This window comes from Spermophilus citellus, assembly GCF_964194105.1.
Source record: "Spermophilus citellus genome assembly, chromosome: 1".
In the NCBI taxonomy this organism is placed as follows: domain Eukaryota; kingdom Metazoa; phylum Chordata; class Mammalia; order Rodentia; family Sciuridae; genus Spermophilus; species Spermophilus citellus.
This window is the reverse complement of record NC_138182.1, coordinates 12,108,978-12,131,913: the sequence shown is the minus strand read 5'-3', so window position 1 is coordinate 12,131,913 and position 22,936 is coordinate 12,108,978. Positions and strand designations below refer to the sequence as shown.

At 45.6% G+C, this 22,936-nt stretch overlaps 1 protein-coding gene across 2 annotated transcripts in view; it reads left to right on the top strand.

Moving 5' to 3' along the window:
* The window catches only part of UBAC2 (UBA domain containing 2), a 159,494-nt gene extending 136,811 nt beyond the window's left edge, over positions 1-22,683 (top strand). For both annotated transcript variants that reach the window (XM_081281050.1, XM_081281049.1), the window contains 2 exons: positions 8,471-8,593; positions 21,420-22,683. In XM_081281050.1, the coding sequence (XP_081137176.1) occupies positions 8,471-8,593; positions 21,420-21,527 (231 nt within the window). In that variant the 3' untranslated portion in view covers positions 21,528-22,683. The remainder of the gene's footprint in view (positions 1-8,470; positions 8,594-21,419) is intronic.
* Positions 22,684-22,936: the final 253 nt, after the last annotated feature.

Genomic DNA, 22,936 nt, shown 5'->3' with positions numbered 1-22,936 from the left:
TGGTTCTGTGGCTCTGAGGATTTAGGAGTCTGGCTGTGTACATGGTGACTAAAGCCTTGGGGTGAATGGGCACCTGTGGATAGAACATGGAAAGGGGGGAGCAACACTCCTCAAAATAGAACCTTAAGGGACACCAATGTTTGAAGGACATGAGCTGGAGTAGGACTCTGAGGACACTGCAAGCATTGGCAGAGGACTGAAAGGACCAAGAAACTGTGATATCCCTGAAGCCTAGAGAAGAGACAATGTCAAGGAATGGCCAGCGTAGCCCAGTGCAGGGGTCAAATCAGGTGGAGCCAAGGAGAACCGGTGGATCAGCAAAGGGCTTTATTGGTCGGATGAAAGAAACAAGAAACACTGTTAATGATTAGAATTCCAGACCTTTAGCTTCTAGAAGACAAGAATGTTGTCATTATTCTCGTTCTGGCTTCATTACTTAAGGTGTTATTACCAGGTATGTTAGTAGACACTCAGTTATTCTGATTTTGCTTCAACTGATGTAACTAAAAGAATCTGGTTTTTTCCTGCCCTTGAGAGGTCATCCCTACTGTAAAATGCTCCCATTGAATCAGGACATTCCCTGAATGCATAGGTATCCCGATGTTCTGGGTTAAAGGTTCCCAGCCACTGAGTCAGGGCCACAGATGGGCTGAGATGTTGATCTCCGCAGCCCCCAGAGGGTGGGGGGCAGCTGGGAAGGGCCTGCGGCTCTCAGGCTGTTGTGAGCAGCTTTGGCTGTCCCTGTGTATCATGCAAATCTAGTTTTTATATGTGCCATGAGGTGAAACTTGGTGGAAAGCCTCCATCTACAGCAGGGTTAGTAAGTTCTGCTTCACCTCCTCTGTACCAAGCACAGCGTCGCCACGCAGTTCTGTCGCTCTCCTCCCTGGGATGCCTCCTAGCACGGTGGTCTGCAGGTGGCCCTGTCTGCTCTATACTTCATCACCTGACTGGCTGATAAACACGTGTGTATGAGCACCAGTGACAGAGAACAAGGGGTGCATACCCCCTCCATTGCCAACATTTTAAAAATAAAATCAGGACACTTTGTGAAGTAATTTTCATATTCCTAAGACTTCACATAATGCCCATCTATAACTGTTCTCCATGTCACTCTTTCATGGAGCACCTGCGTGGCTGAGGAATTGGCTCATGCTGCACTGAGCTGGGGCTGTGCTGACCACATGAGGAATGTGTATGAACTTTCTACCCACAGCCGCCTTCCAGGGCCCTGTAATCTTCCTATAAATTATTAGGCCAGTATTAGGGAGCCAGTCTCCAACACCCTGTAAGCCGTTTCCAGGCCGTTTGAAATGCTTTGCTTGTACTAACTCATTTAATTCTCATCACATCCCTTAGAGGTGGTGCATTTACTATTTCCATTTGAAGATGAGAAACTGAGAGAGAGGTTACAAAGAAACATGACTCAGGTCCCACAGCAAAGGCAGTGCTGGGATTTGAACCGAGGTGTTCTGGCCCTGGAGACTGCTCTTGGCTATTTCCGTTTCTCTGCCTTTTTGTCCCTAATCTCCCTGGCATTGTTTTGTTCCTTGAAATAGGTACATATCTTTGAACACCTTGAAAAACTCTGTGTTCTTTTCCATTGTTGAAATCGTTCTCTTCTTTTAAAATTGAGCATGTTCAAACCCCACCCCAAAAATCCTTTTTGGAGTTTTACCCCTGTACTGTGGTCGCAGTTGGTCATTGCCAGCCCTCTGAACAGGTGCCACACAGGAAAGCTTCGTCCTTAATCAGTGCCATCTTGAATTGCTTTGATTTTTCTGTTTCTGGACAGCTTGCCTTCCCCCAGGAGATCGGGAGCTCCATGTGAGTGAGGAGGAGTCTCTGGGCCCTGCCAGGAGCCACAAGCACCCAGGAAAGCCACAGTGCACTCGGGGGGCCTAGCCGCTCAGAAACTCCCAAAGCCTGTAGAGCGTGGCTGTCTCTCTGTGTAACTTCTGCTTGATTAGATGACAGAAACTTTGGCTGCTCCCCTGTTGGAAAATTCATCATTTATTTACTTTCTCAAGAATTTTTACTTCATTTGAAAACTCTCCTTGCTAACTAATAACAAATACTTTACAAAATGTCTGTTCAAAACGCAAGCTGTTTCCTTCCTCCTTTTTAAAGTGTGTGGTTCTTGCTTTTGAAGAAGACAAGGTGAAGGAAACGCTTCCTGTTTGTAGAGGCTCCTATTTAACCCCCAGTGAAGAGCAGATTGATGTCAAAACATCCTAGAACCCAGAGCTCCTGCCGCCTCTGCTTTTTAAGTACTTTTCACTCTCACGGGAGCAGAGGGGTTGGGTTGGGTCGGATTTACTAAGAAATGAGATGTTACAGGTGCAATGGCACAGGCCTGTAGCTGGTGTGCCCTGAGTGATGCCCACTCAGTGTCTGGACTGCATGTTCTGGTCAGGGCCTCTTGATGGCTTGGTCCAGGCCGTCTGATGTGGACCTGCGCTGTGCATCACAGGACATTCAGCAACATCCCTGCCCTTCCCAGTAGGTGCAATAGCACCCCCATCCTATCCCCATGCTTCCCCTCACGTGACAACCCAAACTGTCTCCAGATATTGCCAAATACCTGTAGAATGCAAAGCTGCCACCATTGTGTCCATAAAAAAGGTTAAAGTCATCTACTGTTGTTCAGAGTATTTAAACATTTATGTAAATGGTATTACGTATTCTTGTAAAACTTTCTTCATTCATTGAACACTGCAGTTTTGGTTTTCTCCATGTAGGCCTAGTTCATTCCTTCTAGCTGTTCATACAGTAGTGTTTTATGTAACAGAAACACTCTTTCCCTAGTTAGGAACAGTTGAATTCCTTTCGTCGTCTTACCAATATAATAAGTGCATCACAGGACATTCTCATAAACTGCCCCTTTGGCACTTGTAACGATATAGAGATGAAGTCGCTGGATCATAAAATGAGAAGCTTTACTAGATCTTAAGACTTTGCTTTCAATTTTTACTCTCATCAGCAATTTAGAGTTCACATTTCCTTTACACCATCCCTACATGTGATATTGTTAGACTTTTAAATTTTATCTTGTGGGTACAAGATAACTAATTGTTTTCATTTGCATTTCCCTAATAGTGAGGTTAAACATTTTTTCAAATATTTATTGATTCAGGATTTCCTCTTCCGTGAATTATCTACTTACATACATTTATCTACTTTTCTCCTGTCATTTACTTTTTGTCCTTACTGTTCTATATATATTATGAATACTGTCCTTTGGCAGATACATGTTGTAAACATTTTCTCTCAATCTGTAGTTTGCCTTTTACTTTTTTTAGTCAACAACAATTGAATTTTAATACAGAAGTTCTTAACTGGTAGTGCAGTCATTTTTAGCCGTCTTTTTTGTTGTGACTTATGCTTTATATATTTGTTTTAGAAATCTTTTCCTAGCCCAATGACATAAAAATATTCTCTTATTTCTTTTGAAGGTTTTAACATTTTAGCTTTTCACATTTAAATCTTTAATCTGTGGAGGTTATTTTTGTGCATGGTATGAGGTAAAGGTCTAATTTTGTCTTTTCCTGTGTCTGTGACCAGTCCTCCCAATCCTGTTTATTAAATGGTCAGTGGCATATACCCATGACCATTTAATGGTCAGCAGCACATGCCTGTAATGTGTCTGGCAACTCAGGAGGCTGAGGCAGGAGGATTGAAAGGTTGAGACCAGACTGAGCAATTTAGCAAGACCCTGTGTCAAAATAAGAAATAAAAAAGGCCTGGAGATGTAGCTCAGTAGTAGAGCGTCCCTGGGTTCAATCCCCAGTACTGCCAAAAAAAGCCCTTTCTCACTGGCCTGTATCGACTCCTCTGTTGTACAGGACATGTGCTGTGTTTGCTTCTGATTTCTGAACTCCTCTGGACTCTTTGCCTGTCTTGGGTTAATACCACAATTACTACAGAAGTCCTAACAACGAATAGAGTATCCTCCCTTGTCTTCAACATATTCTTGCTTTTCCCCCCAGACTCTGGGGAAGAACCCAGGGCCTCACAAGTGCCAAGGAGGCCAGTGCCCCACATGGCGCTAAACCCAGCCCTTCTAGCCTGTTCAGTCACAATCTGTGAGTGTTGGTGGCTGTTTCTCTCTTTCCATGTTGTATGTGGTTTCGTTTGGGCTTGGTTTGTAGTCACATTATGCTACAGCTTGTGCTGAATACAGAGGTTCGAGCTTTCTTGTCTCTTCCCTGAGTTCTAAGTTTTATCATATTTTTTTCTTATCTTTTGAGATGAGCACTTGGTTTTTCTCCTTCAATCTGTTAGTGCGAGAATTTTATTCCTATATTTTCCAAGATTATGGAGATAAATTCTCACTCAATACCTCATACCAGAGAAAATGATTAATTTTAAGTATTGTTGGGTTGTGTTTGCTATTTATTTTGTTTAGGATTGTTGTATCTGCCTACAAATGGAAAACAAATTGTTCCATAATTCTTCTTTCTCAGAATGCACTGGTCTGGTTTTGGAAACAATATTAAACCAGCCTCAAGATATTAGGCTAGGCGTGGGCTCTGCTTCCTGCTCTGTTCTCTATGGACAGTTTCTCTGAGGTAGTGAGTCCTTAAAGCTTTGATAGACTTTTTGGGAATGGTTTTAAGTACCATTTCATTATTCAATTAACATATAATATACATGGATAAAAGTCTATTTTATATAATAGGAATCACAGACGTTCTCTTGGTGATTTATTTTGCTCAACGCTGAAGTTCAAGTCGAAGTTTGTTTGTTCTGACTGCTGTAGAGCATTGCATTTTGCGATTGCAACGTAAGGTACCCATCCTACAGCTGATGTGCCTTTCTGTGGTCCTTGTCTTTGACTACTGCACAGACAGCTGCTGAGGGCATTCAAGGTGGCGCCCTTTGATGAGCATGTGTTTGCATTTCTCTTGTCCAGAGGTGGATTTTCTGAGTCACACAAAGCATGGAGCTTTAGCAGATATTCCTGATTAGATTTCAGAAATGATTACCATTTTCTATTTTTTTCTTGAGTTTTAGTAAGTTATATTTTTCTAGAAAATTGTCTATTTCATCAGTTATTGGTATGAATTAAGTATTTTTAGATTTTTTAAAGTCTATCATTTATCCCTTCTGTTATTCCTAATTTGATTCATTTGTGGTTCTTTCTTTGTCTTTTTATCAAGCTTGCCAGATTTATCCCTTTTATTTGACCTTTTAACAGTGAACACTGGGGCGGGGCTAGGGTTGTGGCTCAGCAGTGGAGCCCTCGCCTAGCACATATGAAGCCCTGGGTTCAATCCTCAGCACCACATATAAACAAATAAATAAAATGAAGGTATTGTGTCCAACTACAACTAAAAAATAAATATTAAAAAAAAAAAAACCAAAACAGTCAACACTGGGTTTTATTGATTCCCTCTATGAGTCTTTTTTGTGAGTAAACTATGCCATCAACATACACCAGACTCTGATGTGTTCATGTCTTCCCACAACATCAGAATTTATTGAATATCAGTACGTTCACAAGCTACATCACTTTCAGCAGCTTTAATTCACCAGATGTTTGTGGTTCACTGGTAACCAGGACAAGGCAATCTCAGGTTCTCTTATGCCATTCCAATCTTAGTTATTACTATCTCTAGAACTCCAGTCACATACCACACTTCACACAGTGGCACACCAGTTGCAGGTTGGCTAATAGTGTTAATGGTTCATAGTGGTCACCAGGTTTTAAGCGGTAGCACTGAGCAGAGGCAGAGAGAGCAGAAGAGTCCCTCCAGGTGCTTACATGAGTAAGAACCAGCTGGAAGCATTGTTCAGGGTGCAGAGCTAATCAGGACGAGGAGCTTCCTCTGGGTGAGGGTCTGGATGGCAACAGTTTTGAAGGGGGCCACGTCAAGCAGGGAGATCCAGCTAAGATGAAGCCCCAGGACAGAGTCAGGGTCATGACTCAACTTGTTCCCGGGTGGTCTGAGAAGACCATCCGTGTGTGCCTCCGTACTCTTGTTTTGAGTGGCTCTTCTCTTATGTGTTTCAGGTGGGTAGGATTGTTATTTGCTGGTCTGGGGTGTCTGATAAGCTCACAGGTCTGCTTTCTTGGATATGAAGTCTGTTTATTTGATAGGTATATAGCAACATCAGCTTTCTTTGATTAATATTTCTCTGACATTTTTTCCCATCTCTTTATATTTCACATTTGTTAGCTGGAGGGGAGGTGGGAATGGTTTCGGTTTCCCTAATTTTTATTCTGTTTTTTTTCCCCAAATCTGCCTTGAGTTTTTTCATAATACCTTATTCTTTTCTTAAGTCACCTTTGTGTATCTTAGTCTCTTTAGGACTTCTGTTTTTAATAATCACTTTTCAGGTTGTTCTCTATTGAAGTCCTTGTGGATTTGTTTCTGTTTTTTTTAAAGAGAGAGAATTTTAATGTTTATTTTTCAGTTTTCGGCGGACACAACATCTTTCTTTGTATGTGGTGCTGAGGATCGAACCCGGGCCACACGCATGCCAGGCGAGCACGCTACCGCTTGAGCCACATCCCCAGCCCCTCCTTGTGGATTTCATCCTGTTTGTAATACATGGTTTTCTCCTTGTGGATTTTGTGCTTCTGGGTTCTGAATCTTTTATCACTGGAGCCTTATCTATAATATATCCCATGTAGTCCCAGAGCAGGAGAGGATCTGTCCAGGATGATTTTGGAGGCTTTTTGTTTGGAGGTGTGGGGATAAAACTCAGGACCTTGCACATGCTAGGTAAGTGCTCTGCCACTGAGCTACACTGCCAGCCCTCTCCAGTGTAATTTTGGGTTTGCTTCTGGTTGGCCCCTTGGATGCATCCATCTCCATCCCTGAGCTAGCTTTTATTTTTTGTTTGTTCGTTTTCAGTGCTAGAAATTAAACCCAGGGCCTCGAGTATGCTAAGCAAGGGCTCCACCACATAACCCTTTTTAAAACAGGGTCTTCTAATGTTGGCCAGGCTAACCTTGATCTTGTGATCCTCCTGCCTCAGCCTCTTGAGTAGTTAGCATCACAGGAGTTTTTCTATAACTTTCATGAGTTCTGAGACCCATGTGTACATACATAGTGAAACTTAAACCCTAAATTTGCCCCAGTTTGTTCCCATTTCTCAGGCAGGAGCAGGAGTCCTCTCCCTGAGAAGGAAAGGCTCTGGGGTTTGATTGGGGGGGGGGCGGGTAGATAATTAGGGATTGAGTTCAGGGGCATTCAAACATTGAGTCTTATCCCCATCCCTTTTCTTGTATTTTATTTAGAGACAGGTTCTCACTGAATTGCTTAGGGCCTCACTAAATTGCTGAGGCTGGCTTTGAACTCACAGTCCTCCTACCTTGGCCTCCCAAGCCACTGGGATTACAAGTGTGCACCACATGCCCCACTGGGGTTTGATTTTTGTTAACCTCTCTTTCACTGGGGTACTGCCAGTTAAAGGTTGTGCCTTTTAGGCAGACAGTTGATCTCCTGGTCACTGCCTCTTTCAAACCCAGGGCCTTATCCCCTGAGCCCACTAGGGATGACCCCACGGGTCTATGTGGCAGGGCCTGGGTTTACCCCCATGCCTCTGCCTAGGCAGCCTGTTGGATTCTGTTTTGGTTCCCAGAGTCCATTTGTTTCTCATGTTGTGAAACCTTCCATTCCTTCCTTTTGTGTTCAGGTACACATAAAATATTTTCAAATATTTAATCCAGTGTTTTTAAGTCTTGATAGTAGGCAGATTTTCAGGTTATCTTAGCCCATGATTTTTGCCATAACTGGAAGACATCTAGAAATAGAGATTTAAGTTAGAAAATTCGAAGATTGGAACATAGCTAAAGAGATTTAAAAGCATCATGTAATACATTTTTCTTCACAGAGTTACCTTTTTTTATTGGTGACATAGACTGAGCAAGAAATGACATTACTATCACGATTAGGTATTCATAAAGCCACTCTCAGAAGGGTGGTCGCTGATCCTGACTTCTGAGTCTTTTGCTCTGTTTGTGTGACATCCCTTTCCTCTCTGGCCTGTTGCTGGACTAGGTTGTGTTACCGCCTGCCGTCCAAGCACACTCAGACTCTACCTACCTGGAGGACTGGAGGAGATGGGGTGCGGAGGAGGAGTGGCTCCTTAAAGAGCGGCTGGAGAAAACTAGTTTTCTGCCTCTAGTGAGATGGCCTCCTGCAAAGGTTGACCATTGTTGGGACAGAGTCCATGGGGACAGTGGGGACGCAGGCCAAGATTAGGAATGTCTGATCCTTCATGACCAGTTGCACAAACCGGTTTTCTACCTCCTGTACTCTGCACCTTGAGCAGGCTGCTGGCTTTATCCTGTCGTTTGAAGGGGACTGGGAAACTTTAGGACTTGAATTGCTTGCCTGGAGCAGATGAGTACATTCCATTCCCCGTCCCTCTATGTGGCCACCTGGAGAGAAAACTCCTCTAGGCCTGGTGGTGGTTCTGCTCCTGATGTCTGATGATTGTGTTACTCTCTTTTCAGGGAGGAATGATCAATTGGAATCGTCTTTTCCCTCCTTTACGTCAGCGGAGAAACATAAACTATCAAGATGGTCGTCGGTCAGAACAGCAGGCCTCCCCTCCTCTGGAGGTTTCTGAGGAACAGGTAATCAGCCACACCTGGTATGGCTGTGCTGAGGTTTAGCCAGCAAGAAGTCAAGCCCTGGGTTTTGTAACCTGGCATGGTGGTGCATGCCTATAATCCCAGCTACTCAGGAGGCTAGAGCAGGAGGATCACAAGTTCAAGGCCAGTGTGGGCCACTTACTGAGACCCTGTCTCAAAATAAAAAGGGCTGGGGATTAACTCAATGTATAGAGTGCTGACCTAGAGTGCATAAGAACCTGGGTTCAACCCCCAGTAGGAGAAAAAAAAAAGAAGGGAAAAAAAAAGGAAGGGAAGGGGAGGAAAGAAAATAAAAGCTTGATTTTGAAAGAAATCAGGCATATCAATGCAAAGATTTTTATAGCAGCTAAATTGCCACCAGGGACAACAACTTTGGACCTTTATTAGCAGCTATGGTAGGTCTTACGACGTGTTTGAGGAAGGTTTGATTTAGGAAAAAGAAATGCATTATGATGGCTGATTTTAAAATCTGTTTTATTTTATTTATACAAGAAGCTAATGAAGTTGGTTTCCTACAAAAGGTGGGAAAGAAGTAGAAAGATAGGGAGAAAGTAGCACTTTTGGTATGGTTTTGACTTGTGATTTTAAATCATATTAATATTGTACATATTTGAAAAGCAGATCAACAAGAATAGGCACCAATGTAAAATTGAAAAGAAAAATAAATGGTTCAACTATATTTCAAATGAATAACATAATCACATTAAAGGGAAATTAATTTCAGTAATTTTTGAACAGTCTAAAGAAAAAAACTGCAAACAAGTCTTAAGACTCTTCTTTGTAGGTTTATTTTTCATAGTAGCATGGGAATGGGATTCTAAAATTATGTCACATGTATTAGGAAATACAGGAAATAGGTGTCATACTGTGGAAAAAGGAAGGAACAAATATAGAACATGGGACAGCAAGGAAGAACCCTTGGGGGCTGGATCAGAACTAGCAGTGTCTGCAGAAACCATGATTGTGTGTGTGTGTGTGTTTGTGTGTGTGTATGAATGTGTCCTTACACACACACCTGCCCTTGCTCTGACTGATAGGGATCAGAAGCCGATGACATCCTAGTAGCATTGAGCACACCCAGTGCCCAGATATGTTTCCAAATAGTTTTCCCCACTGAAAGGAACCAGACCTCTTGAGAGAAAAGGTGGGCCCAGGCCCAGGTGGGGAGGAGCAAAATAACCTTGAACATCTTGTGCAGGTAGTGGGGAAGTGCTCAGCAACTGGTGGGGCATGTCATAAGGACTCCCGAGCCCCCTGAGGGTCCCCTGGCCACATCTATCCTGAGTTTGAGCACATAAATGAGGACAATAGTATGGTATAATCCATTGAGGGAGAATTCGTGAGTTTATACCGATATTAATAGATAAATATTACATAAATACCTACACAGAAGAAAGGAAATGCATTTCTTTTTAGTAGAATTTCACATACTACAGAAAGCATAGCAGTATTGGAAAATTACTTTTGTAACCATCATGGTAAAAATAAAAATCAGTTCAGGGAAGAATCATCAGTATGTGAAAACTTGGGGATGAATATACTCTCACAGTATGTCTGCACAAGTTACTTAATTATAAAAAGAAAACAGTAACTGTATAGTGAGCAACCCCTTCACCGAGTTACCAAAGTAACATTAGCAGTGCTGAAGAGAGACATCGTGCTCACACCCTGAGAGGCGCACGGCTGTTAAGTGCTACACTCAGGCACAGAACTTCACCAGTATGAGGGACATTCTCTAAACTACCTGGCCTATGCTCTTCAGGAACCCTCATGTCACAAACCATTCTATATTACCGGAACTGGGGAGCCTTGCCACCTCGATACTGAACAAGATTCAGTATCGATACTGAACAAGATTCTCTATAGGGAAAATCAGGGGCAGGGGAGGCCCTTTTAGGATGAGATTATACCATAAATTAGAAACAGTATCATGTTCATGTTAAATTGCAGGATTTGGCATCCATACTGACAAGTGGGCTGTGTGCGGCCCACCCTTGGGTAGCTCAGGAACAGTCTGAGTGAGAGTGAATGTGCACATGCTCTGTGTGTGCAGACAGAGAAACAGGGAAAACAGTTAACAAAATAACAGTTGCTGAATCTGAATGAAGATGTAAATAGGGTTTCTTGGTACTATTCAGGAAACTTCTCCAAGTTTGAAATTATTTCAAACTGGAAATTTTTCTTCTGTGTATGCTGTTTTTTTCCTCATCAAACAAAGCAGATCAAGATCATCATTTCACAACTGGCCACACCATGCCTGGAGGTTCCTCATCTCTTAGCCCTAGAGTAACAAAGAGCAGGGCACCCAACCTGGTGGCAAAACTGTGTCCTCAGGTTTTCTGGAACTCCAGCAGTGGCCCTTAGAGAGGCTTCCCCAGCACCCCTGGATTAGACCATGGTAAATGCTTTTGAGAGAAACTAAAATGTGCCTGACAACTGTGCCTGTCCACCCCTTGGCTCAGGCAGTCAGGGGGCTGTGCAGCCAGAGCACTTCTCCTCTACCTGTTTAGAGAACTTTTCAACAACTGCTGTCCCCAGGGATAAGATCTTTATAGTAACAGATTGAAAAGTAAGATAATAGTCTCAAATCCAGGTGGAAAGATCAAACTTCTGTTACCTTATTGTTTACTTGGTATAGCAGTGAGTCACATTCTTCAGGAAGCCGTTAAGGGCGTGAGGTATTTAAAGGTGAGATATTTCTTGGTTTTGGCACTTTGACAGGGAAAAACTGTCAAAAACAGAGAACAAGGAGAATGTATGTAATTGAAGTCTTTAGGGGTTTTTAAAAAATGAATCACTTTTCCTGATCCTCCCAGAATGATAGCAGTGAGGTTAACATGATGTCCATATCAGTCTAAAGCAGCAGTTAATTCTCCCCTGCTCTGGGTTGTGAGAAGATGCACATGTGCAAGAGGTTATTTACGCTTTCTTGCTCACTGATTTTTCTAAGTCTTGCTTTTTGTGGTTCTTGATTATCCTGAAAGTGGCAGATACAAACCATCATGGCATTAAAGACACAGGGCTCACAAGTGTTATTTATTATGCAGTCTCAGCATTTCTTGGGTAGGTGCTACAGTGAGTATAAAAGATTAAAAAAAAAAAAAACCTACTGATCCTCCTTTCAAGATGTTTATGATGAAGAGTACAAAGTTACTGTATGAGCTCTTGATTAGTTTGTTAATGCTAGATATTGTCTAAAATATTATGTTAATAAAACATTAAGCCAACTTTAATAACTTTTTATCCTTGATTTTTTAATTAAATGTGTTTGTAAATGAGTCATAATGCATTAAAGAAGCTTCATAATTTTCTAAACCCAGAAAAATAGCAGAAAACTTCATATAAGCATTTCTAATAACCATACACTTCAGATATTTTTAATGAGAGTTATTCAGTAAAATCCAGTAGATGGGAAGTATATGCAATGAATTTGAAAGCAGAATGTTCTTTTGAGAGAGTGTGCCTCCTTCCTCAGCCCAGTCTTAGTGTAACAGACGGCCATGGACATCTGCCACCTCTTCTACTTTTGCTTTTTTTGCTGTTAAGATTTTTTTGGTTTCTCAGAACCCACTCCTGGTTTTGGTGGGTACACCCACAGCACCTTTGCCTCGGAGATGCCATCCCTGTCCCTCCTAACACCAGGGTGGGTCCCATGGGGGTAAGCTAGACAAGGCTGCAGAGCTCTGAGCTGCACCTTGTGCCTCACACTGCCCAGACTGGCAAACTACACAGACTGCTAAAGGCAGTCCCCGGGAACTGAAGGACAAGACGCCTGCTCTGGCCATCGTGGTGCACACATGCAGAGAGGAGCATGAGGGAAAAAGCCGGTCCCTGCTGGTTTACAGAACTTTCCAAGAAGTGGGCCGAGGGGTGGGGGATGTCGGATGAGCCGTGGAATAACAAGTGACCGTGAGAAGCAGCCGTGCAGGAACGAGGCTGCAGGGCTGCCAGGAGGACCAGAAGGGTGTCACCAGCTCCAGGTCCAGTGAGGGTCAGGTAGTGTAGAGGGTCCTGCCAGGCGAGTGATGGAGGAGGGAAAGGAGAAGGAGGAGGGGAGAGGAAGACAAAAGGAGATAGTGTCAAAACCAAGAGCTGTCCAGTGAACTCCTTTCAGTAATCGAATGTGCTGAGGTGTCTTCTATCTTCAGAATAAGGATATCTGTCTGTCTGTCTCTCTCTTATGCTTTCTTGTTTTATAGTACTGGGAATCTAACTTAGGGCCTTACATGCTGAACAAGCACTCTACCACTGAGCTACACCCAGCCCTTTTTTATAAATTTTATTTTGATACAAGATCTCACTAAGTTGCCCAGGCTGGACTCAACTTGCAATCCTCTTACCACAGCCTTTCAAGTAGCTGGGACCACAGGTATGTGCTACCACACACATCCAGCTTCTCTTTTTTTTTCTTTTTTTTTTTCCTTAAGCAGGTATTTTTATACTACACTAATATTCAAAATTAACAAATAACGAAATATGGACATATTTACATATTTTTAAATCAAAGGAGAAGAAATTATTAAGTGTGTCTCTTTTGAACCCTCTGCATGGTTTAAAAAAAATGACCGTTCAGATGAAATCAGACGAGGAAGTTAAACAGGACAAAAAAAGCTAGGACTTAACAAAGGGAAGATAAACAAATTTCCACTTCCTCTCTTCCATTCATGTCTTGATACTGAGGTAAATAAAGTAGGATTTCCTGCCATGACGGAGTTTAGAGCCTAGTGCAGGGAGACAGGCCTGGAAACCACTGCCAGGAAAAGGCTCATCTGCTGTTGAATTGGTGCTGTGAGGGTCAGGGCAGTGGCCTTCACAGGGAAGGGGCCCAGTGGAAGTTCACCAGACTCAGGTGAAGTTGGCATAGAGGGCAGGGCAGGACACTGTCTGGAAGCAGGCGGAACAGGTTTCCCAAGGCCTGACACACAAGCATGAACTCTGCTGTTAGGCTGCAGCCATGGGAGGGTTAAACAGGAAATGACATCATCATGGTTCCCCAGATGGTGGACTAGACATAGAAGAAGAGGTAGCTCCTTATCACAGCCACAGCTATAATTTCTTCCATCCTGCCTAGAAAACATGGTGCACCTGGGTGCTTGGAAGACTCTGGCCCAACCAAGTGCCACTCAGTACCTTAGTGACAATTTTATAACACAGGATACAGGTCATGTGGATTCCATTTATGTCCTCTGAGATTTCCATTAGCCCAAGAAGAGAGAGAATTGTAGGATACTTAAAGTCTTAACTGATAAACTAGCAAATGTGTTTTCTGAAACAAATGTGTTATCTGAAAATCAGTATCTTAATGAAGTTCTCTCAACACAGGCTTCCTTACCACGTCTCCAAAAACCCACCTAAACCCTGAGCCTCTGGAAGCAGAGCCCTCACTAATGCCCACGTGTGCACCCTCTGTGTCTGGTCTGAATACTCATGGTTGCTGTAAGCAGGTGTTGGTTTTGTGCCTCACATGGTGTCTGGTTTCCCTGGTAGACAGGAGCTCCCTGAGGGCTGGGACCAGGTCAGCCCCATTTCCTCCCCGCAGAGCCTGACACACTCAGGTACTCAGTGTCAGACAGGGAAGGTGTGCTCCGTGGGCTTCCCTTTCAGAACTTTCCACCTCTGTGAATCTGGTTGATTAGGAGTGTTTCTTAACAAGACACCAAAGGTACACTTGTTACAATGAAATATCAGGTGACAATTGGATAATTAAACCATCTTTGTTGTGGTGCCCGATCCTGCTGGGTGCTTTAAAAAAGATATAGGCAGGAAGCTTGCTCAGCCCTTATGGAGGACCTACTACCTACCTGACCCAGAAGCAGGCAACAGAGGCCAAAGAGGAGAGTCTCTGGGCAGTCCAAGGCCAGGCAGGATGTAAAATAACTTGGAACCACTCCTCAATCAGGAGGTGTGAGAAAGGGACATCAGAGGACAGGGAAGGGAGAGCCACACTGCCTCACTGAATCCTGGAGGAACCTTGCATCAGAACGCGGGGAGGGGCAGCTGGTGCTGTGAGGTGAGTTGAAGAGCCAGCTGTGTCCCCTGTTATCCCGACAGGGTGTGCATGTGGCCTACCACATAAGGGCAATCCCCTTACATGACTGACCCCTAGGGATCAGGTGGGGGCCACCGTAAGGTGGGTATTGCTTTCTACAAGCATTAGAATTTGGGAAGTAAGAACCCCAAACACCCTTTGTTTTTGACACCCTTAGCTAAAGGGAAGTTAAATAAAACCACAGTGTCATTTGGACAAAGGGAGCCCAGTTGTCCCTGATGGGAGTTAGTAATGAATGTCATTGGAACAAAAGTCCCATTTTACTAGTTACAAAAAGGAATTAATTATGAATACAAAGTGGAGTTTCACTAGTTTTCTTGGATAAGAATTATCTTGAGGATGCATACACATAGCCCAATCATAGATGTTTAAATTTTTTTAAAAAGGGAAAGTGGTATAGATTTATCTCCATCTCTAGGATTTTCCTCATTCAGTGTGGTCTCTTTGGAACAGTGATATGGGAAAAGTGTATTCCATCTTGTTCTTCGGAAGGTTGTCAGCTGACAGTGACAGTGCTTTGTGGTGGCGCCTGTTCCTGTCTGGGTTCCCTACCTTGGGTCAGCCAGCCACAAGGCTGCGTCACAGGGGGTTGCAGAGGGCTGCTGACGCTGTGGTGTCTGGCCCATGACACAGGTAGCTGATGCAGGAGAAGTTGCCCCTGGTGGGCGCCTGGGCATGCCCATAGTCACATTCAGCCCCCAGAGGCAAAGCCAGGCTCTGCATCTACTGCAGTCCCAGCCTGTGGTTGGTGTCCTAAAGTCAAATCATCCCTGCGCCTCTCCTCTGGCACATCACAGAAGACAGACATTGGATAGTACATTTGAAGAACTTTTAGGGGGAGGGTACCAGGGATTGAACTCAGGGACACTCGACCACTCGATCACCAGCCCTATTTTGTATTTTATTTAGAGACAGGACCTCACTGAGTTGCTTAGCACCTTGCCATTGCTGAGGCTAGCTTTGAACTCACAATCCTCCTGCCTCAGCCTCCTGAGCTGCTGGGATTACAGGTATGCGCCTCTGCTGGCACATTTGAGTCTGAATAGATAGTTGTGTAAGACACAAGAGTAGAGGACCCTGTTTGGACAGTAACTAACCATAGCTAGCTTCTAAACAAAGTTAGAGAAAAAGATGTTTTCGATTTTTGGACTAAAAACTGAGCTGCACTAATCTGATGTTTCACGGTGAGGATTTTCAACGGAAACTCTGCTGCGGGAGCAGGAGGAGGGTATTCACGGTGCTCTGAGAGCGAATGTTGAAGGACAGGCTCAGAAAACTCCCATGGGCATTTTGTAAGTTTTCCAGACAGACGGCTGTTGACAGTGTGGCTGACTCAATGAGAGTGTGTGTAGCCCTGCTGTTGGCTCTGCTCACGGCAGAAAATGCTCCGTCGTGCCTGTTCTTGAAGACTTTTGAGTGTCTTCACTCTCTTGTTTTGTCCTTGAGATGCTTATGGCTATTTTTGCCAGAGGACCACCAATTTCTTAAAGAACTTGCACAGCTCAGATGCCCCAGCTTCATGCTTCACAACCATAGCACTGAGTGCACCACCCTGTCCCTTGGGTGGAAATGAGGCAGACCTGGCCAGGACCTCAGGGAGCCAGACAGCAGGGGGCCGGCTGCACCTGCTCATCCTGGCTTGAACCCACTGGGTTTCAACTGGCCATGATGTGCTTTCGTTATCTGGCCAAATCAAACTGAGAGACTACAGTGAGGATTTCCCCTCCCTTGGGTGTTAAATCTGATCAGGTTCTCATGGTTAGACCTGAGGGTTCTCATCCCATAGCTGAACTGCAAAGATAGGAAGCAGCCCACAGAGAAGCCATTAGTTTAGGCTTTGGGTGTGATTTAATACATGTGGAAGCTAAAATCTCTGCTTTGGCTGGGGCAGGAGGTGGGCTGAGTTTCTATAAATACCATTATTCATATAATCACTGGGATTGAGTATCTGCTAAAATCTATAAAGTATTTCCAAGAGTCACTAAAATAATGCTGGCCTTTTTGTTAAAATTCTATGTTCACCTTTTAAAAAAGAAGGCTGTCCCCATCCTCTGGCTTCATTTGGTCTCATCAAGTTAGATTTCTTAGGCCAGTTCTTGTTTATGTCATTTTAAACTAGAAATCTGCAGCATGTATCCCTCTTGGTTTCTAAGTGTGAAGGTTTTGTTCCAGGACTGTGTATTTGTGTGCCTGCACTTTGTTGTTGTAAAGAACACATCAGTTCTTGACAAACAAAGGCACAAAACTAGTGAAGTGGAAGCAGGTGAAAGGGAGTGTGGAAAATAGATCCAGGTGGGGGCCATCCGAGGCTCTGGATCAGGGCCTCCTCAGAGGTCCAGAGGGAGAGCTTGCTGCCCTCCTGGCCCAGAGGCTTTCATGGTAATAATTATCCTAAGAGGTGACATGGATCAAGCACCCGTTATGTGTCCATTCTAGAGCTCTCCCGTGCATATGCAGGACTGACGCCAGGAAACTGGTCTCCCTGCCTCCTGGGAGCGCCCAGCTATCTGTCCTGCACTTCTGCAGAGCCACCCTGGCCACCAGCCTTGCCTCCTGAATGTCTGTGCTGAGGAAGAGTGGACCTCTGGTTTCCCATCTGTTTTGGTTGCCTGACTGCACATCTGCAGAGGCCTCACTTTTGTCTTTCTGCCATTGAAACACGGGAGTTGATCTTCGGAGCACTCCTGAGTCCTTCACAGAAGAGGCAGGAATGAGACACGCTAGGATTGGGCAGCCAGGGCTTCTCTGAGCCAGTAGGTGCTAAGGTCCACAGCAGTCATTTTTAGTGAAAAAAGAGAAAGCTGTGGGTGTCTGTTCTTTCTGTGGCTAGTTGTTACTCCCATTCTTACCACCTGGACTGACCTCAGGGATGGCCTGAAGAAGGGGCAGCAGGGGCTTCCCTCCAGGTTGGCTGGTTTTCACCCACATACCTAAGCCCAAGCATACACTTTCATTTATCCATGTTGTGTTCTGCGTGTGAGAGGAGCTTGACAGGTACCATTTCTTACTATAAATATTCATTTTTTAAAAAAACAATGCTAACTATTTCTACTTAGTCATTTTCTCTGACAAACATACCAAGTTTGTCAGCAATGAAAACCCTCTAATCACACTGGTCTTCTCACTTCTAAAGAACATGCAAGGTCCAAACCAGCTCCGTCCTAAGTGGGCCTAGTGGCCCACCTCAGCCTGCATTGCCAGCCCACAGCCTGCTCAGATGGCAGAAAGTCTTCTGCAGAGACCTGTGAAAAGCCAGGCTGGGCCGTGAGCCAGTGCCAGTGTGCGTGTGGCTGCACACGCCTAGGAGGGAATGACCTCAGGAGGAAGAAAAGCTTTTGCTCCTCACGCTGGACGCTGCTTATGTGGCTAAGACACAGTGGCATTCCAGACAGTGGGGCCCCTGCAGCCTGGCTGCTGCTCTGCTGTGGCGGCCTGCATGTCACCACCTGCCATCAGCATCTTCACCAGTGGAGGAAAGGTCAGGTGCCCCAACTGCTGTTGAACTGGGCTCTGCAGCTCCAGTGAGTCCTGACCCCCATGCTGTGCTAATGGACAGCAAATAGATTTGCTCCTGCTGGCCAGGGGCACAGAAGCAGCCGGTCCTCAGCTGTGCTTGAGGTGACCAAGAGGGATAGTAAAGGCAGCCTTTTCCAAACCATTGAGGTGGGCCTGCGGCTTCACTTTTGCAGAGATAATGGATGGAAAGGTGGCGGCTGACAGCTCCTCACTGGCCTGGGACGGAGTTCCCTAACTGCAGACGGTTGAGACCAACAGCTTAAGAGCTCGTGTCAATCCTGCCCAGTCCAGAGATTTCCCTCTTATTGCAGTGCAATCGGTGCTGGTCCCCCAGCCCATCCCCCACCCCGGACACAGGGGCTCGAGAAAGGATGGGGAGTAACACTCAGCTTCAAAATGCCCCTAATGAAAGGAGAAAGTGAATCCCAAGAACAGGATGGCAAAATTGATACTTGGCATCTGGCAGAGCCTAAACCAGGTGACTTGTGAACATCAAAAAGATTGTGTTCATCCAAGGTACCACAGTAATCTTGCTGGCACAGGATGTCACCAGGATGCTGTGTGACATCTCAGCACCAACAAATTTGAGAAGTTTACTAAGCAAATTTCAGGGTGATACAAATTTGAGGGAGATAACTAACCTGGTTGACAACAAAATTAAAATATAAAAGAATTCACTTTAGTTGGCTAGAAAACAGGCAGGGATGTGCAGTGTCATGTGCCTAGAAGTGAGGATTGAGAAACCGGGTCTGAAGAGCTTCAGGTGAAATTTCCCAAAGGTTTTCAGTGTAAATTCTCACATTTTGAAAGAATTACGCTGTTTCTACTCGGTCATTTTCTCTGTCTGGTAAGCCTATGTCCCACGATAAGGCTCCCTGCGCAAAGCACGTGTGCACACAAGTCTGCTTCCTCAAAAGCGTCCTGTGCTGTCTTCATCTAAGTGGACGGCAAGGTCAGAGGAGGGCGGCCCTCCAGCACCCAGGACTCAGGTCAGCCCACGCCCGCAGTGTTGTGCTCTGTTCTAGGCACATTTTGATGTGATGCATAAATGAGAGCATGGGACAGAAGGGACCAGGCTGGAAGCTGCTAGATCCTGAAACACAGAAATGAACAAAGCAGCCATAGCCCTTCTTCTCAGAGAGTTTACAGTCCAGTGGTGGGGACAGCCTCAGTGAGCCCGGGACAGGAAGGTGGGACCCCCGAGGACTTCTCGTCCTGAGTCCTCTGGACTAGGAGACGTTGGGGAGAGCAGGCACTCCAAGAGCCGACAGGTGAAGAGCCGCTGATGGGCCAAGGGAAGAGACCCCTCCCAGGCAGAGGCAGCACCCAGCCAAGGGGCAGCCACGGAGCCAGGGGGCTGGGAGTGTTCCCCAGAGGAGCCAAGGGATAGAGGGAGAAAGGAAGTGATATGCTGGCCACTCAGGGAAGAGCGGGTCCACCACTCTTCTCCTGCCCCTGCTCCTCTCAGGGGACTCTGGGTGTCACCAAGTGGGAGTGAGGTGCGCGTGCACAGGGCTGTCACATCCTTCTCATGGGAAGGGGACGTGGGGTTGCTTTCTGCCACTTCAAAGGGCAAAATTAGGACCTGTGACGTCCCATGAAGATCAGGTTCTGCTTGTACGAGGAAGAACTTTCCACTAGATAGGCAGAGCAGCCCTGGTGCCTTGGGCCAAGGCTGATATTCTAGAAAAGGTGAGTATTTCCTTGGGAGGGAAACGAAGCTAGAAGATTTCTGTGTTCTCTCCAGGCTGTCCATCAAGCCAGGGAGTTGCGCTCAGGGCACCTGTGGGCACCGCCTCGCTGTGCCTGGGCCACATCTCACTGGCTCACCTGGGTGGGCCCCCGCTACAGCACAGGCCTGTCCTCTAGTCAGCAGCCACATCGAGGATGCAGCCCGCTGTGCGTTTCTGTGACGGTGGAGCTGGAGTGGAAGTAGTCGGGAGGAGCAGCCCTCCTGCTGCAGAGTTAGGTCCTAGTCTTCACCCTGTCAGTGCTCACAACCTATAATGAAACGAATGACGCCTTCAGTTTCTAAATACCAGCTAGCACTCCACTTCTGAGAAGTGTCCCCTCCTGTGTATCCCCACACCCTCTCAGCAGTTTCCCTAAGGCTCTTGAGGGAGGTGGGGACTGGGCCTGGGGGTCCCCTGAGTCCCTTCCACTGCCCTGCACCCTCTTCTTCTTGCTGGAGCCTTCCATCCTGTTGGTCCTGCCGGTCAGCCCCCCTCCAGCCCTGTGCACGCACACCTCACCCCCACTCGGTGACACCCAGAGTTCCCTGAGCAGGGGCAGGAGAAGAGTGGTGGACCTGTTCTTCCATGTGTGGCCAGTGTATCACTTCCTATCTGAAAGGAATTTTTAAATGGTGAGGGAGTCCTCAGGTCAGTCCACAGAGCCTCTCTAATGCATATGTCATTGAAAATCTCAACGGTTAGAAGAGTATCATCTCTTACCATGTTGGTGCAGGTATGATCAATTTTAATATAAGTGCAAAAACTGGATTCCTGTAGCTAATCCAAGGCTATCAATATTTTTATAGTCCTTCTTAGTTGGGAAAACAGATTACAGGTAAACTTTAGTAATATTGCCGATTCGAACATTGGAGACTGTACAAAGTACAGGAAGCTGCATTCGTAGCCCCAGGATTGGTGTGGCTGCGTCCCCGCAGGCTTCAGCTGCCTCACACCAAGCTCGGCCTCCTGTGTACATGGCCACCACTGCTGCTGCCTACAGAGGCCACAGGCGGACAAGGCCTCAGCCCCCAGAGGCAGGGGCTGATGTGTTACCCAAGGACTGAAAGCATGTCGTGATCCTCAGGAGCAAGCGTCCAGTGAGGCAGTTCACATGCATGTGACACCTGCCTGTCCTGAGTCAGAGCAGAAGCTTGATCGGGAGTGTCCCAGTGATGCATTCTGACCCCTTGTGCCTGGCTGCTCCCAAGGCCTGGTCCCAGTGGGTCACTGACCCTGAGAAGCCCCATTTCCTCAACTATAAAATGAAGTTATATGAGATAATAATACATATTTATTGACCATATGTAGTAAATTGGTACCTGTTATGCTTTTTAGAACAGAAGATTTCACATTGGAATAGAAACCAGTTACTTGGTTTGGGTTCTTTTTGGGGGAGGAGGTGGTGGTTTCAGTTTTGACCCTTCCTACAAAGTTCACACGGGAACCTTTTGGGGGTCGGAGGATAAGCAGTGCTGTCGTCAACCTCCTGGGTTCTGCTGTCTGTTCACAGGTCGCCCGGCTCATGGAGATGGGATTCTCCAGAGGTGACGCTTTGGAAGCCTTAAGAGCCTCAAACAATGACCTCAATGTGGCCACCAACTTCCTACTGCAGCACTGATGTTCCAGTCCAGCCACTGACTGGCAGTGGCATGGTCCCGGCCACCACCTCAGCCCAAGTACCCAGAAGGCTCAGGCAGCGATGTCTCATGGGGAGAGGGTGGTTCCCACTGCACCTCTTCCCTGTCTCCGAGATGGTTACTGTTGTAGTACCAAAATAAGTTTGCCATTAAATTAGCATGTATTTTCTATCTTTATTTTTTTATTGGGCATTTTCCTTAGTCTGGAGAATCATCACTCATTCCTACTGTGTTCAGGTGCATTAAAATTGCAGATTTCTGTGGGCAACTGAAAAGCAGTCCAGATGGGAAATCGTTACTGTTGTAATGTTCTTACCGCAGTGACTTTTCCTATGTACCCTCTGATCATTGCCACCGTGAAGAGGGACAGGTAATGATACTTCAAGAAAGGACATGTAAAATTATTCTTTATTTTTTATGGACTTTTCTAATCACGATTTTTTTGTTGTTGAACTTTGTTCAAATCCCACTGGCTGTCAGTGTCCCCACTTCCCAGGGGATGAGCTGTATCCACCGGGCCTCGGTGATGAAGGAGAAATTAAAGCTCATCCCAGCTCCACACTGTTCCAGCCTGTTCCAGTCAGGGAATTTCTCCAGCTCATTCTCCCAACTTCTATTACAAATAATGATGGTAATCAAGTACTGACTTGAGGTTCTGGAATACACCATGACGCTTACTTGAGGTTAATTTTGCTCAGACAAGTCAGAGTTAGCCACTCAGGCTCGGGGGTGTCACAGGACAAAGGGAATAGTTGCTTTCTGGAGCCTTGCAGGGCTTTGCCAGAAAGCATGGTGGCTGACCCACTGCAGGCTCAGCCCCGGAAGAGAAGAGAAAGAGCCTTGCCGACCCTCATCCCGCTACAGGGCTAACCTGTCTTCCTCCACAGCAGGCCCATCTGGCAGCAGGTTCTCCCTGGCCCCGGGCCTGGCTCCTATGGTGGGTGAGGCAGAGCAGACTGCAGAAATGCAGTCAGGGAGGTGGGGAGGCAGGAGGCGGCTACTGTGGTGTGACTAGCTCCAGAGCTATTACCATGTAAGCGAATTGTGTGACTGGTATGTTCCACAAAACGAGCAGCACTGTATCAAATTGATGCAAATTTAGATGTGTGATACTTACAATAAAGTTTTTAATGTGTTTTACTTTTCAGTATTTTTAAATTAATTTTATTGGTGCATTGAGATCATATGTAATAATGGGATTCATGGTGATATATTCACACATGCACATAACATAACTTGGTCAATTTGATCCCCAGAGCCGCCCCGTCCCATTCCTCTACTCTGCTGGGCTTCTGTCTGTTTTCATGAAATTCTCTCCCCCCACCCCCCTTTTTTAAATCTCTAGCTTCCACATTTGAGAGCAAACACAATGACCCTTGACTTTCTGTGT